A 15,334-nucleotide genomic window follows, 5' to 3' on the forward strand; every position below is an offset into this window, starting at 1 on the left:
CTAAAAAATGTTTTTCATTTTGATACTCATATGCCATGTCCATTCAGCAACAAGTTTGTCTAATAAGGGCTTTCCATTTTTAGTTAACGTTGATGTGTTTCTGCATTTGCTGGTCAGATTTGCGGTTTCTGGTTTGCTGCTGCGTGTTTTGGTTTGTTACAGGCCGCTGTACTTGCACTCTGAATCTCCATCAAATAATAATATTATCACTTGCTGCTCTTATCAGCTGTTAGTGAAGCAGCCTCTGCATTGATGTAGAGATAAAATGTCCATCATAGATGAACATCATGGGAACTCATCAATCTCCTCACATTAGCTGAAATATATTATTTGAATTCTGTCATTATTACTGTCTGTTTAGGACGAGTTCTGCTTTTGTACACGTAGAAATGATTAAGTCATTGTCCGTTGTTGCTATACTTAAGTGCCATTTTATTTTACCTAAGTATAATTAAAAGCAAGGACTTTTACACGTCTTCCTGAATTACATTTCCATGAAAAATAACCTTTTCTACTATATACATATTCATTGAGACCCACAGAGTACTCGTTACAAAAAATGTGTATTCATACATATTCATTTGAATTATCCATAGTTACTGGAGACTAGGTTCCAAAGAAAGAAAGAAAGAAAGAAAGAAAGAAAATTACTGTTACCACCGTTGCTTTTACGTCCAACCAGAACTTAAAATTTCCTTTGCAGTTCACAATCCACTGGGCTACACTGCATGTTTTCCTAATATAGCAATTCCATATGCGGTAGAAGTATGAGGCTGAGTGAAGAAAATGTGGATATATGAAGAGACACACTACACTTTCCATTAAAGTGGTTATTAAATTTGTGGCTAGCCGGTGCCTGTTTTTACCTACATTTTTACCTATATTGATTTCCTGCCTACATAGACATGGTAGGTGTTCGTTACAAACTCAATTGAAAACAATTGTAAAAATCTAGCCCTGCGGTGGACTGGTGTCCCATCCAGGGTGTATTCCCGTCACACACTCAGTGTTCCCGGGATAGGCTCCGGACCCACCGCAACCCTGACCAGGATAAAGCTGATTGCTGACTGGCGATAAATGACTGAATGAAGGACCCATTTCTATCCATTTAATACTGTCTGTGCTGAAATGAGATGTTTATCTAGAACAAACAATTCTCTGAATACACTTTCTAAATATCACCCCATCACCCATACACTTTCTACATCACCCTGTTTACATTGTGCATTAACATTTTTCACATCACATGATCAGACAACATGGGAGTACATTTTGATCAGATCATAGGTTCGGTAAAAACACAGCGCATAGTGTCGCAGTGTGATAGCATTAGGGAGAAAGGACACACCTACACTATCTTGCAATTTTTCATTGTATTATGATGAGTTATTGCTTACTTGAGTACTCTTCTGATGTTTTACACTGCTGAGTTCAATTTTGAGAACGGTTAAAATATTGATGCATCAGTCAGTGACTTGTTAACAGGAAAGAATTTAAATATGCATTGTCACAGTGGTGAGAGTGAACAAGCTGACTTGTAAATTGTTGATTCTATGTGTTTATTTTATTTGATCTTTTTAATTGTGTTTACTTTATAGCATTGTAATTATATTCTGAAAAATATAAGCAGGTTATTCAGTCATGGAATATTTAATCATGTACAAGCAATGCCAAATAAAGACATTTACCGTCAGTCATTTTACAATAATTGCAAAGGTAGCGTGTTGTCATTAATGTTATGTTGTCGCTAACAGACAACTGTAAAGGACGGCCCCTTGCTTGGCATGAGAAAAGTAAGCGCAGGCTTTACAGTATCCTGACCTAGTTAGCTATTCTACTAGCATATTGTATGAAATAAATGAAAATGCAATCATAATGCATTCCAGATGTAACAACAATGATGAGATCAGATCATTCATTGACCAAAAGTTGATCTCTGGATACAGATCACATGTCAATACAAGGTGTAACTGAAATTATTGCTAATGTAAGTGAGCCAGTTAGCAATAATTAGAATACAGTTGGAGATAGTTGTTTCCCCTGTATGTATTTCTCAAATTCATGCCAATTCATGTCTCATTCTATGTGTAAAGACATGAACATGCCTTTGCTATATCCAAACAAAAGAAATCCAATATCAAAGATTTACACTTGTTTGATGCAATCATTCAACTGGGACAATATTTACAGTTGTCTGCATCTTTTAGCACCGAGAGTCAAGCACTTTCCTTCCTTTTTTGTTCATTTCTAGCGTCAGCTTAATTAGTCACATCTGACGTTAATTACATGAAGTATAGGAAGTAGCAATCTCAAGTAGATCAAATTAGACGCTATACAGAGCCTGAAGTGTCTCGTTCTTTCTGTCTGTGTAGAGACAGGCAGAAGCATGACCTGCGAGAAGCATGTGACTCAGTATCATCTTTGGTACTAAATTGGAAGTTAATAGTGGAAATCACCTCGTTGAAATAGTCACATGGCTGTTTACTTCACAGTCAGAGACCTCTATCCACTCAGCAGGCAACCATATTACAGCACTGATAACAACTGTCAACCTGGTGTTCTGATTAGCAACAACTATGCTACTGTTCAGAAGTTTTGAATCAATATTCTCAATTATTTTCTATTATATTCTCTATTCAGTATAAATGAGCTATCAAACTCTGTGATTAGCAAGTCTCTCTTTTTTTAAGGGAAGAGAGGAAGGCTCTCGGACTCCTCCACAAGGACAGCTGTGGTATAGTCATAAAATCTTATTGCAGACACATCTAGGAAAATATTCCAGTACAATGCTTGCACAATGTAACTTAAGAGTTTTCAAGCCATTTTTTTGTAGGAGGTTTTTAAAAATAAAAGGTTTTTAAAAAAATTTGGTTTAAGGAAATTTTGTAGCTTTGCACATTGTGTTGCTGAAATATGTTTAAAACCCAGCTTTTGCCAAAACATAATTTTTCTTTTTTTTGGCTTTTTGGCTGTTGACCTGAATTCATCCACAGTAACGTCCAACATCGCCACACTATATGTGTTTATATCAGCCATAAAATTAAAACCACCTGCCTAATATTGTGTAGATCCCACTTGTGCCGCCAAAACAGCTCTGACCCGTTGAGGCATGGACTCCACAAGACCTCTGAAGGTGTGCTGTGGAGTCTGGCACCAAGATGTTAGCAGTAGATCCTTTAAGTCCTGTAAGTTGTGAGGTGGGGTCTCCATGGATGGGACTTGTTTGTCCAGCACATCCCACAGATGCTCGATCGGATTGAGATCTTGGGAATGGAGGCCAAATCAACACCTTGAACTCTTTGTCATGTTCCTCAGTCCATTCCTGAGCAATTTTTGCAGTGTGGCAGAGCACATTATCCTGCTGAAAGAGGCCACTGCCTTTAGGGAATACCGTTGCCATGAAGGGGTGTTCTTGGTCTGCAACACTGTTTAGGTAGGTGGTACATATCAAAGTAACAACCACATGAATGCCAGGACCCAAGATTTCCCAGCAGAACATTGCCCAGAGCATCACACTTCCTCTGCCGGCTTTTCTTCTTCCCATAGTGCATCCTGGTGCCATCTTTTCCCCAGGTAAGCGACGTACATGCACCCGCCTGTCCACATGACGTAAAAGAAAATGTGATTCATCAGACCAGGCCACCTTCTTCCATTGCTCTGTGGTCCAGTTCTGATGTTCACGTGCCCATTGTAGGTGGACAGGGGTCAGCACGCAGCTACACAGCCCCATATGCAGCAAGCTGCGATGCACTGTGTGTTCTGACACCTTTATATCATAGCCAGCATTAACTTTTTCAGTAATTTATGCTACAGTAGCTGTTCCGTGGGATAGGACTAGACGGGCTAGCCTTTGCTCCCCCTGCGCATCAACGAGCCTTGGGCGCCCATGACCATGTCGCCGGTTCACGGATTTGGAGTTGCTCTGACCCAGTCGTTTTTTGGTCCTTGTCAAAGTCGCTCAGGTCCTTACGCTTGCCCATTTTTCGTGCTTCTAACACATCAACTTGAGAACTGACTGTTCACTTGCTGCCTAACATATCTCACCTCTGGACAGGTGCCATTGTAATGAGATAATCAATGTTATTCACGTCACCTGTCAGTGGTTTTAATGTTATGGCTGAACGGTGTAGACATCAGAATAGAGAAAATGTGATCTCAGTGACTTTAACTATGGCATGGTTGTTGGTGCCAGACAGGCTGGTTTGAGTATTTCAGAGACTGCTGATCTCCTGGGATTAGTTTACACAGTCTCTAGAGTTTACACAGAATGGTGCGAAAAACAAAAAAACAATAAGCAGCAGTTCTGTTTATGGTGACTGAGTAGAAAAATGCACTTGCTAAAAAAATGATATTTTCGATATATTAATTGCCCTGAAAATGCACCAGTGAAGAATTTGTATTCATTAATGCATCACATATTATCTGTGAGGTCTGTGAGGAATAGCATATTTTGGTACAGTGGTAGAAATCACAATCCGCCATAATAAAGTTATTATATTCATTATTGAGTTTTTATAATTAAAGATTTTATATTTATTATTGAGTTCTTATAGTTAATGTATCTAATAATATATCTAAGAACTATTAGTTATTATATAGTTTGACCAGTCACTGAATAGGTTTAATCCAGTAGGTTTAATCCACGGTATGTGTTTAATACTGTTTTAAACACAATGTGATGCATATTGTAAAGTGATAAATGTTTTTTTTATGTCCTTTGTCATGGTATTGTTTTGGGATCAAGCATTATGTATGCTTATATGAAACAATACATGATATTGTTAGTGAAATCAAAATTACGGTATCTTGACAACTCGAATAGAGAACCTGAAGAGAAGTGCCAGAATGATATTTATGCATTCAGTAAATTCTCATGAACGATAGTTAAAGAAATACATGCTTTCAATTTTTTTCAATACATTTTGCTTAGAAATTATATATATATACCATATAGCCCCTTTCTCCTCTTCCTGTATCTTTGGTATTTTATTTGCAATAATTTCTTTTTCCAAGAGTGTGCTTCATGAGGAGATTATGTCAGTGCTAGAGAAGTGAAGCATATCCTGCCTACATCCAGGCAGAAAAACAGATGTACAAGACCTTCCTTAAAAAATGCCCTGTCTCTCTCTTCATATCTTTTTCTTCATGAATGTCATATCTGCCTCACATTGTTTTCCTTCCCTCATCTTCCTCTCCCTCTGTGCGTGTGTGCGTGTGTGCGCGTGTGCGCGTGTGTGCGTGTGTGTGTGTGTGTGTGTGTGTGTGTGTGTCTGCTTGTGGCAGGGACGCTGCTGATAAAGGCAGCTATTTGCTCAGGCTTGGCTCACGTGGCGCATAATTTTTAACCTCAATTTCCTCATATGAATGGAACCCCCTAGCACACACACACACACACACGCTACTGACTCACACACCTCTACCACCACTGTGTACTACTTCTGCCTTTTAATTGGTGTGTTTAGTTAGATTCACACCACTAAATCACTGATGTTGACATGGTTGCAATGCTCAGATTGGCCTTTATTTGGCTTGAGACCAGCTAGTAAAGTTTCTTTCTAAACTGACTTTACATCTTGACAACAATCACAAGGAGCAGTGAGAAAAAAATGGACTACCAACAAAATTTGAAAATAGGGGGAAAAAATGTATTACTATTTAATGTGAGTGTGTATATGTGTGGCGATGTTGGACGTTACTGTGGTTTTGGCAAAAACTGGGTTTTTCTGCCCATAACATACTTTGACATTTTTGACATTTTACAACTTTAAGCAACCGAGTGTGATTTCCTCACACAGTGAAGTCAGACTTTGTTGAATATCCATAGAGGAACAGATATATGGATAACCAATTTAATCTGTAATCAGATATTGGCTTTTAAAATGAAATCTTTAAATGCAGTTTTCTCCTTTTTCACTTTTGGGGTAAACAAAACTTAAAATGCTAGATGTACAGTAGAAAATGTCAAAATTTCACCATAAGAAGGGTTTTCCCATGCCACAACACGTATGCTCTATATATATATATATATATATATATATATATATATATATATATATATATACATATATATATATATATATATATATATATATATATATATATATACTAATATATATATATTACTGCTCAATATATATATATATATATATATATATATATATATATATATATATATATACATACACACACACGCACGCAAATTCAGATTTCAGCCCGGCATCTGAATTTTAATGAGTGTCAGCTTCAATGGCATGATTCCTTTGAAAAATTTCCTACATACATTTCAACAATGCCCCCTCTCCCCTTGAGGATTTTGTTGAAGCCCCGGTTTCTAGAATGGAGCGAATACTCCATCCATTCCTCACACTGCATGCATGCACACTCCACTTTCATCAACTAATACTACACACAAATGCTTGAACTACACAAACCCTTCTCCAATTCTATTAACCATCATTTAACAAGCATCATTTTTTTCATTTGCAAGTTATTTTTAAAGTCCTGCATGTGTTTCTGTCGACTGTGTGGACTTACTTTCCAATTTAGGTTGTTTAGTGCTTAGTTACAGCCGGCAGGATCAATTACGAGGAATCTGTGTTCATTTCTATGCCATTAACTCACTAAATCTTAATCAACTCACCCGGCTGTGTAAGAACACAGAGAGGGAAAGTAGCTCTTGCGCTCCAGCATATCACATGACCATCCATAATGACATACAAGTCTTTGCATCATGCAATCAAATCAATCAAATAGCAATTAAGGTGCAGGATTTGCTTAAGATTTGGCTTTTCTAAATATAGCTCGGTGCATGTTTACAGGCCTCCAGCTGTTTTCGTATGATTTCCCTATATGTTTTCCTGTTAATTTTCCTCCACCACTGTGAGTCCCTGGAGTGCACACTTGGAGGCTGCCTTCAGCACCCTCATGGACTGCTGTGATGCCTGGAACCATAATCCTCCCTCTGCTCCCTTCACACCCTCATACCATCTCCCTCTGCCTGCCTCGTCAGGTGAATGGTGGCTCAGTTATCACAGATTAACAAAAATTAAAACACTGGAGCCATTTGAACTTTCATACGTGCCACTCTTTAAAAAACGCTGGGTGTAGGCGTTATCAAAGCTTCATTCAGCATAATTTACATACAAAAATGTGTCAAAAAATAGCAAACATGACAATCTGTCAAAGCTGGGTGTGCATTTCCCTCCCTGCAGCAGTCAATGCTTAAAGTCATACTGCAAAGACTATAGCTGGCTTTGCAATATATATACACTGTGCATGTGGCTATATAGTATATGCTATACAGTATACAAATTATACACTGTATGTATATAACGTACATGCATACAGTACACAGAATATACACTATATGTATATGTGATACACTATATAGACCATATACTGTATTGCATTGATATACATAATATACACTATATAGACACGATACACTTTTTACACTATACAGAGTATTCACTATACACTACACAGGCATAGAACTGACTGTACATACATGACAGCAATCACTAGAAGTAATGTGTGTGTGTGTGTCTGTGTGTGTCTGTGTGTGTGTGTATATATATATATATATGTGTGTGTGTGTGTAAGATACCGTAATTCTTGTCTATATCCTAAAAGAAAGACTTGAAATTATTAAAAAATCAGTCCCAATATGAATGCATCTTCTCTCAGCTATTTTTTTATTCCAGAGAGATGACTGTCTCGTTACAGTTAATATATGATTCTGCCTCTGACCTTTTATTAATGTCGTATGTCATACAGTTTTACATCTCTCTTGGATTATGTGACCCGACAGGAATTTTCTGTTTTCCTTTACAACTCCCCGTTGGCTCTTTTAAAAAGCAGTATGGTCAACGAGGATGGAGAGTGAATAGGTAAAAGATTGAAGCATAGTGGAGGAACACGTAGTGACATGAGCAAATTATTACACCCTCCTTACTATTCTTAAACCTGAAATGGTGGAAATGCTCGTTTTCCTGTTTATGTTTAGGCTGTCGAGTCTGGATGAGTAAATTGTTTATCGGGATTTTTACCATCGCTTAATGAGCTGTACACTAACAGTGGCCCTGTTTTCACTTAAGACCATAATGTTTTCGTTGTCTTGTACTTAAATAGGGTGATTTCATGTAAAGAGAAAATTGCAATTAACAATCATTTGCACACAGAGCCTGTATCAGACCATTAAACAGTACTGATGATGCATGTTGCCCTCCAGGGTGACCCCAGTTCTCGTCTAGCACACATGGTTTTGTGAGATAGCATTCAGAGGACAGGAGCGCAACAAGAGGCAGATAAAGTGCCCGGGCAGATGATTGCTCCAATCAGGTACTGAGGTGCATGGCCATGCTGAAAATAACCCAGCTCTTGTCAGACAGACAGGAAAAGTGCTGGTAAGATGGACATGGCCCCCAGGCAGCGGTATAGTTTAACGAGTTCCAGCATAACGAAGTCTTGTGTGCCGTTTGATTACTCTCTCTCATTTTATCTCATGGTCTCGTACTCGCTGTCCTTTTTTTTTTTTTTTTCATTTTTCCCCTCCATTTTCCTTCTGTCCTTGTTCCTCCTGTCATGCTGCCTCCATCTCAGGCTGGCCAAATTCAAACATTTTTCAGGCTTATATGAACCCTGGAGTAGAGAAAAGGGTCATCAGATATTACTGTGTGAATACTATTTAAATGTTAATAATATTCATGTATAGATTAAATATGTGCAAAAATTGGTCAAATGACTGTGTGTCCTGATGTAGCAGAAGAGCTTCAAAATAATGCCTGCTGTACGGTATATACTTCTATTTTTTTTTAAATTGTGTACTAATTTTATATAATTATATACAAACATTATGAGTCCTACTAGCATGTTAGAATTTCCAATACACTCCAATCATTTTCTATTAGGCACAATGTCACTAGATAACATCATCGTTACAGTCTATCTAGTGATCATACAGTATATAGTGAATTTTAAACCATTTGGGATTCGTCCTGTGTGTTAAAGCTTTCAATTAACCAATGCTGATGGCAAGTTGAAGATGGAGGAGCTTGTGTTACATAGGACATGTAACATTATCAATTAATTTATAATAAATATTATTTTGATTTGTGGTCAAATAAAAAATAATAAAGAACTGTAAATATTAATGTTAGTCATAAAATATGATATTGCCTCATCACAATTTTCTTCACTCGAGAAGGTGTATGAACTGTTAATATTCACTCTGCCAATGACAATATTGCCTCTGTAATATTCAAATAGAATTGAATACTCAGTCTTTTAAGTAAATAATATTTGAATGGAATATGTAAAGGAAATTAACAGCTCTAATAGGGAAAATGTGCAGACTTGTTGATGTTCTGATCATTTACAATAAACACAGCATCCACTGTTAAGTGCAAACCATTTTTAAGATCATTTAATTATATCTACTGTATATATAATTGATATTTATATTTAACAAAGAAAAACTTTGATATGGTATAAAAAGATGTTTAAAAAATAGGCTAGTGAGGGAAAGACTGTTAATAGCAGCTATAACATAAGTGATAACAGGAACTGACTTGCATCAAAGACGTTCCACAACTTAGAATTTGTAACTATAAACAGTTACAAATTATGACATGTCATTCTTTAATAAATAAAAACATTAGCATTGGCTAAAAATTGATGCAGTATAATAGGGAAAAAACACATTGTGACATGTTTTTATTGGAAAATAATCAACTTCAAGGTAACTCTTTGTCATGTTTTCTTCTTTACATATTATCATGTAAAGTAACTAGATGCCATGATATATGTAAAATGGGATATTAGGTTATATGGGTAGGCATTTTTTTATACATTTCCTAGTCCACATTTTATCTTTATGCTTCAGAGTGCTATAGATGATGATATATTATATATGCATATATTTCCCTGAGACATGTAGTTATATGTTAGTGATGTCATCTTTGCTTTACATTATAAGTGGTCGGATTGTTCCGTATTTGTTAGGGGTTCAGGGTTACCCACTGTTGCCATGATGATGTAGGCTGCTGTCAACACATCACTCTAATAGTGACAAATGGTACTCATTACATCAGCGTTAATTCGCCCTCTCGATCAGCCTGGGATGCAGATACTCAGGCTGAGCTGATCGAATTGTCAGCATAATTACTGGCATAAGACCTTATTAAAAGCCTGGGCCTCTGGATCTAGTGTCAGTCACTATAGGCAGGCTTATCACTCACTGGCATCTCGCTACTGCTCACAGACATTCTAGACATCATTTTATGTCCTGCAGCATTGCTATATGTGGACATGTGACACGGTTGTGAGCCATAGTCTCAGTTTCTTGACGCACGTACAACAGCCATTCTGAAGCTGGACTCGTATTTCATTACAATAGATCGTTTTGCTATGGATTATTTTACACCCAGTATTGCTCAGAACTGTCACATGTGGAATGAAAAACTATGACCACTAAACACATACTAAGCCCTTGAGTTATTAGTTACAAACCAGGTGTACTCAGGATTAAAAAAAACCTACAATTAGCAGTGGAAATATGTGGCTGAATCTGTCAGAATTCTAGATCAGAAACTTACGAACAGACACAACAGACATCATAGTCAAAATGGCGGTGCACTGACTAGCTTGGCTAAGTTGAGTTCAGTTTTATTTGTACAGTGCTTTTAACAATAGATATGGTCACAAAGCAGCTTTACAGAAATGTGGATTGTAGATCATCTAGATCCCTAACGAACAAGCCAGTGTAACATACAGCAGTGGGAGGCAGGACACAAGTGCATAGATTCAGCTTGTGTTTTATTAAGGATAATCCAAGAATCATCATCAAAGTGTGTAGCTGGGGCCAAAACACAAGCAGATAACATAATATAAGGATAATCTATAAGCAAAACACTTTATACAAGCAAGGGTCCAAACCAGGAAGTACCACAAGAAAGAAAGAACATGAAACATGGAATACTAAGGCTTACACTTAATGACACAAAAGTATGATATGACTTCGCAAGAAGGTACAGAAACAACAGGGCAGAAGTAAGCAAACTAATCAAGACACAGAACAGGTGAATACATTAGGGTAATCAACCCATGTCCATGACTGAGGCAGAGACAGGACCAAAAGCAAAATTACACGAGAGCCGTGCTAGTCATGCTGGGAAATGTGCTGGGTGCTGAGAGGCCCAGTAGTGGTAACGAAAAACTACCCGAGATGACATGAAGAAAAAAACCTTAAGAAATCTTAGCCTCTTTTGGGTGACAGCAGAGTACATTACAGTGAAAGAGACAATGCAAACAGTACTAAGTGTGGATTATGATTATGATGTTCAGTATAATCATAGTGTGAATAAGTGCTGGGATGGGCATAGGATAATCTTTATGACTCAGTTAATTTGTGCATAACAATACTAAATTCAAGTATTTCTCCATGCCTACTAGCCTTCAAGCTATCGTTATGCCAGAATTTTATGTTCAGAATTTCAGGAGGGTGGAATGAGTTGAGTCACTGCAATGCATTTAGATCAGCCTCAGAGCATGTCTCAGATATTTTAAGGCTCAGAAATATCTGACTTCTGAGTAGAACAGAACTGAATATATGGCTAGACTATGCACCTTTACTTTTCTACATTTAAAATCTCCAGTTTTTAATTTATATATACATGCATATATACAGTATATAACCATTTCTTTAGGCACACCAGGAGCAATAGGCAATTGGTGCCAGGACCCAGCTTCATTGATGTTCATTAAAAAAGCTGTAGCTTTTTGGATATTGCTTTCATTTACTAAATTATTTGCTATGAATGTGAGCTCTTGTGTCGATTTTTGATATGACATTCATATTTGTATTCATGTGGCCTGGTTTGGCTATAGACCCATTCCAATGAGATTGTGTTCCTCAGAAACAAAACACAGAAAACAATAGAAAATATTAGACCTCAAAGTGTTTGACACCACACACCATAACAGTGTATGACATCACACAAATGAAAATGATATGTTCAGGAATAGACACGCTGTCCCACAGAGCTGTGTTCTGGGACCGTTAAAGTTTTCCTTGAATATGTTGTTGCTTGGCTCGAGTATGTATAAGATTTGTATTTATTACATTTTAGTACCACGTTGAAAACATTGTTTTATAAAAAGTGGGCATTTCAAAGTGGCCACAAAATACAAAACAAACATGCATAGTGACATAATAAAAAAATCCTGATGTTTTTCAGGCAAAAGTCATTGAATTTTGATGAATTTCTTTTTTCTATTTTTAATGTAGTTGATACTGAACAGTTGTGCCTAATTTGACCACAGATGAACATGAATTAACAAAGTAAAATAAAAAAATCTAGTTTTACATTGTCTTCAAGGATTGAATGTTGAGCAACTTTCCATAACCAAATATATTAAATAAAATAAATAAAAGCACTGTTATTTGATCATAAAATCTCTTACAAATAAGCAATCTGAGTCAGAACAGCTTATCTTTATAGTTCGTGTGTAGTTGCGGAAAGCCTTCTCAGATGTAAATATGATTTCTAAACTGTTAAATCTTTATGTTAAGCATATTTTGGCATGAATAGAATAAATGAAAACTTTGTAGACAGGTAATACTAGATAAATGCAAGATATAGATGTCCTTTAAACTTGGTTGTAAAACTATTTAAGTTCCAGTCTTTCAGTCTTTTACTATTTAAGTTCCAGTCTTTCAGCGTCTCACAATAATAGCCACATTATTGCTTACAGTCTTTATGTCTCTTGCCTTGTCTCCACAGTTCATGTTTATGGTTCTTGTTTTCATGTTTTTGGTTGGTCTGCTTGCACTTTATGTAATAAATTATCTGCACTTGCATCCATCTCCATTCTATGGCACCCTCAACCTCTGTCCTATACCATACACCATTATATTGGTTCATCCTGATGTGTTATAGGTTCTCAACTGTACACTTGATTAGTACATGCTTTTATCTAAGAAAAGCCCAACAGATTACCTTTGCTACTTATTTTACACCAGGAAGACATAAAACATTCTCTAATGTAGTGTCTTATTCTTGAAGACCAGACTAAAAGTACTGTGCCTTTGTCAGCTGGTCTGGAGTTCTTAGGGTGGGGTGTTTCAGGTTTAATGATCTTAATTAGCAATGATAAGGCTTCTTATCCCCTGTACAACTGCCGTCTGGCTCCGGTATTTAGCTGTGATTAGCTCCAAATAAGCTAATTGGAATACCAAGAGAGAATACTGACATTCTAATACTGTATTCCAGTGTACTTGGAAGCCAGGAGACAAATGAAATTCGGCTAGGAAATGTGCAAAGGAATGTTCAACTAATGCCAAATATTGGTTAGAAATTTGTGTGCCTTAACAGCTGCTAGTGCTTTACCAGGCAATGTAGAAAATACGAGGCACATAAAGTGTCCAGTGTGTCAGTTAGTATTAATCAATAGCAATTAAAAAACTGTTTAGACTGTTTTTACAAATCTCTGAGATCTCTGAGACATTTGGCTACCATAATCCCTCAATCAGCTGCACTGCATTCCATTGCCGTTGTAGCGTCTGCATGTAGGTATGTGTTAACTATTGGTCTTAGTTGTGGCTTGTTTTGGTTACTGTTAATCATGCAATGATGTGTTCGCACTGTAACTGAGCATCTCGGTGTGATATGGGTTTACATAATAAAACTGATGGCTGGTGCATGGTGAGGAATGAGAGTCTGGAGGACTACTCTCCTTGACCTTCTTGATATCGAAACACATACACATAGTGTATGGTTTAATATAGTAATAGTAGTGGTTTCTCACACAACTAGCTTTAAACTAGAAGCCAAACCCCCCTTAGGATATCAAATCTTAAACGCCCATTCCTAAGTAGGTCATTGCTTACAATAGCTGCAGACTCCTTTCCCCCTCTCTCCCCCTCCTCTTCCTTCACCCTCACACCCTATATGCCACTAGCTGTGTTTGGCAGACTGCATGCATCAACAAACCATTTCAAGCTGCATTGGCTTTTACACGATTGGTCTGAATGGAGGCAATGCAGGAAAATCACAATGAATTGAAAAAATTAATAAAACAAACTATTTTTCTATCATTATATGCTGCTCACACAACACAAGCTGTTGTGTTTTAATACATCTCACTTTAAGCTTGAGGTAACAGCATATCTTTCCATCAGCTCAGTAGCAGCACAGTCACGTTCAACAGCTCACTACTTCACCACTACCCCCAAGTTGGCCTGTGCCTTTAACTCGAAGAATAAAATAAAATATTTTACACACATCCAATCATCTTTCCCCTTTACTGAATTTGATTGAATAGCACAATGTTGTACTGTAAATATTCTATGACTCTGTGTACACTAAATGACACATTTAGGTGACCTGATACCATTATACTGAGTCTCTCTATCTTTTCTTCTCACTTTTAGGATCAAGATTTCTCGTTACATCCACAGGGGCCTTGTATATTCTGGACGTGCAGTCAGAGGATGCAGTGAACATCTACCGCTGCACTACGCGGCATCGCTACACAGGAGAGACAAGACAAAGTAACAGTGCCCGATTACTTTTATCAGGTGAGGGATTCATTCATCTTATATGATAAACAAGTAAAGCAGGTTACATATGGTTTTACGACTAACCATACAGCATTTTTTTTTTCCAAAAATTGTGGCGTTTCCCCATTTGCTCATTTCCTTGTCAACTACAAGTAGCACACTTCTCCTCTGGCCATTCTCCTTAGCCCGAGTGTACCAGTTAGCCCTGGTGGCCCTCCACTCAATCATAGAACCAGGGTTACATACATATCCAACTGTTCTATTTCCTTGTGTTCAGGAACACCAGAGCAGTTTCCTTCAGAACTAGTGGTGGCCATGTATCAAAGTCACCAGGAGGATTTGTATCATATGTTCATGGCGAACATACAGCTCTACACTTGAGAGCCCATTGGCTTCATCCAGTTTGAAATTTTTTAAACTAACAAAATACATTTTGCCCACTTTCTTTACAATCTGCCTGTACCTCCTTACTGTCTGTCTCACTGTTTTTTTCCATTGACTAGTAGAAAGCTCCCCAGAGCACTGAGTAGTGAATGTATTAGGCAATCAGTTGACTAGTCTATTCAGCCCCTAGCACAAAGTGAGAAAACTTCTCACTTGCCTGCATTTAAGTGCCGCATAGTTGCAGCATGCAGACTCACAAGAGTGACTGACATCTTGTGTCAGTATGGTGGGGTTGCTCCCAGGGGCCAGAGCACAATATCAAGGTTTGCGCTCTGCTGTGCCACAGTGACATTTTTGGCTTGCAGGGTAGTGGACATGGATGGCCCATCA

At 37.5% G+C, this 15,334-nt stretch overlaps 1 protein-coding gene across 1 annotated transcript in view; it reads left to right on the plus strand.

Annotated features, from left to right (window-relative positions):
- dscamb (Down syndrome cell adhesion molecule b) overlaps nt 1–15,334 on the plus strand; it is a 135,162-nt gene that overhangs the window by 65,079 nt on the left and 54,749 nt on the right. The window contains exon 4 of the mRNA XM_026941410.3: nt 14,432–14,578. Coding sequence (XP_026797211.3) covers nt 14,432–14,578 — 147 coding nt within the window. The remainder of the gene's footprint in view (nt 1–14,431; nt 14,579–15,334) is intronic.

The sequence above is a fragment of the Pangasianodon hypophthalmus genome, chromosome 21, assembly GCF_027358585.1.
Source record: "Pangasianodon hypophthalmus isolate fPanHyp1 chromosome 21, fPanHyp1.pri, whole genome shotgun sequence".
Taxonomy (NCBI): Eukaryota; Metazoa; Chordata; class Actinopteri; order Siluriformes; family Pangasiidae; genus Pangasianodon; species Pangasianodon hypophthalmus.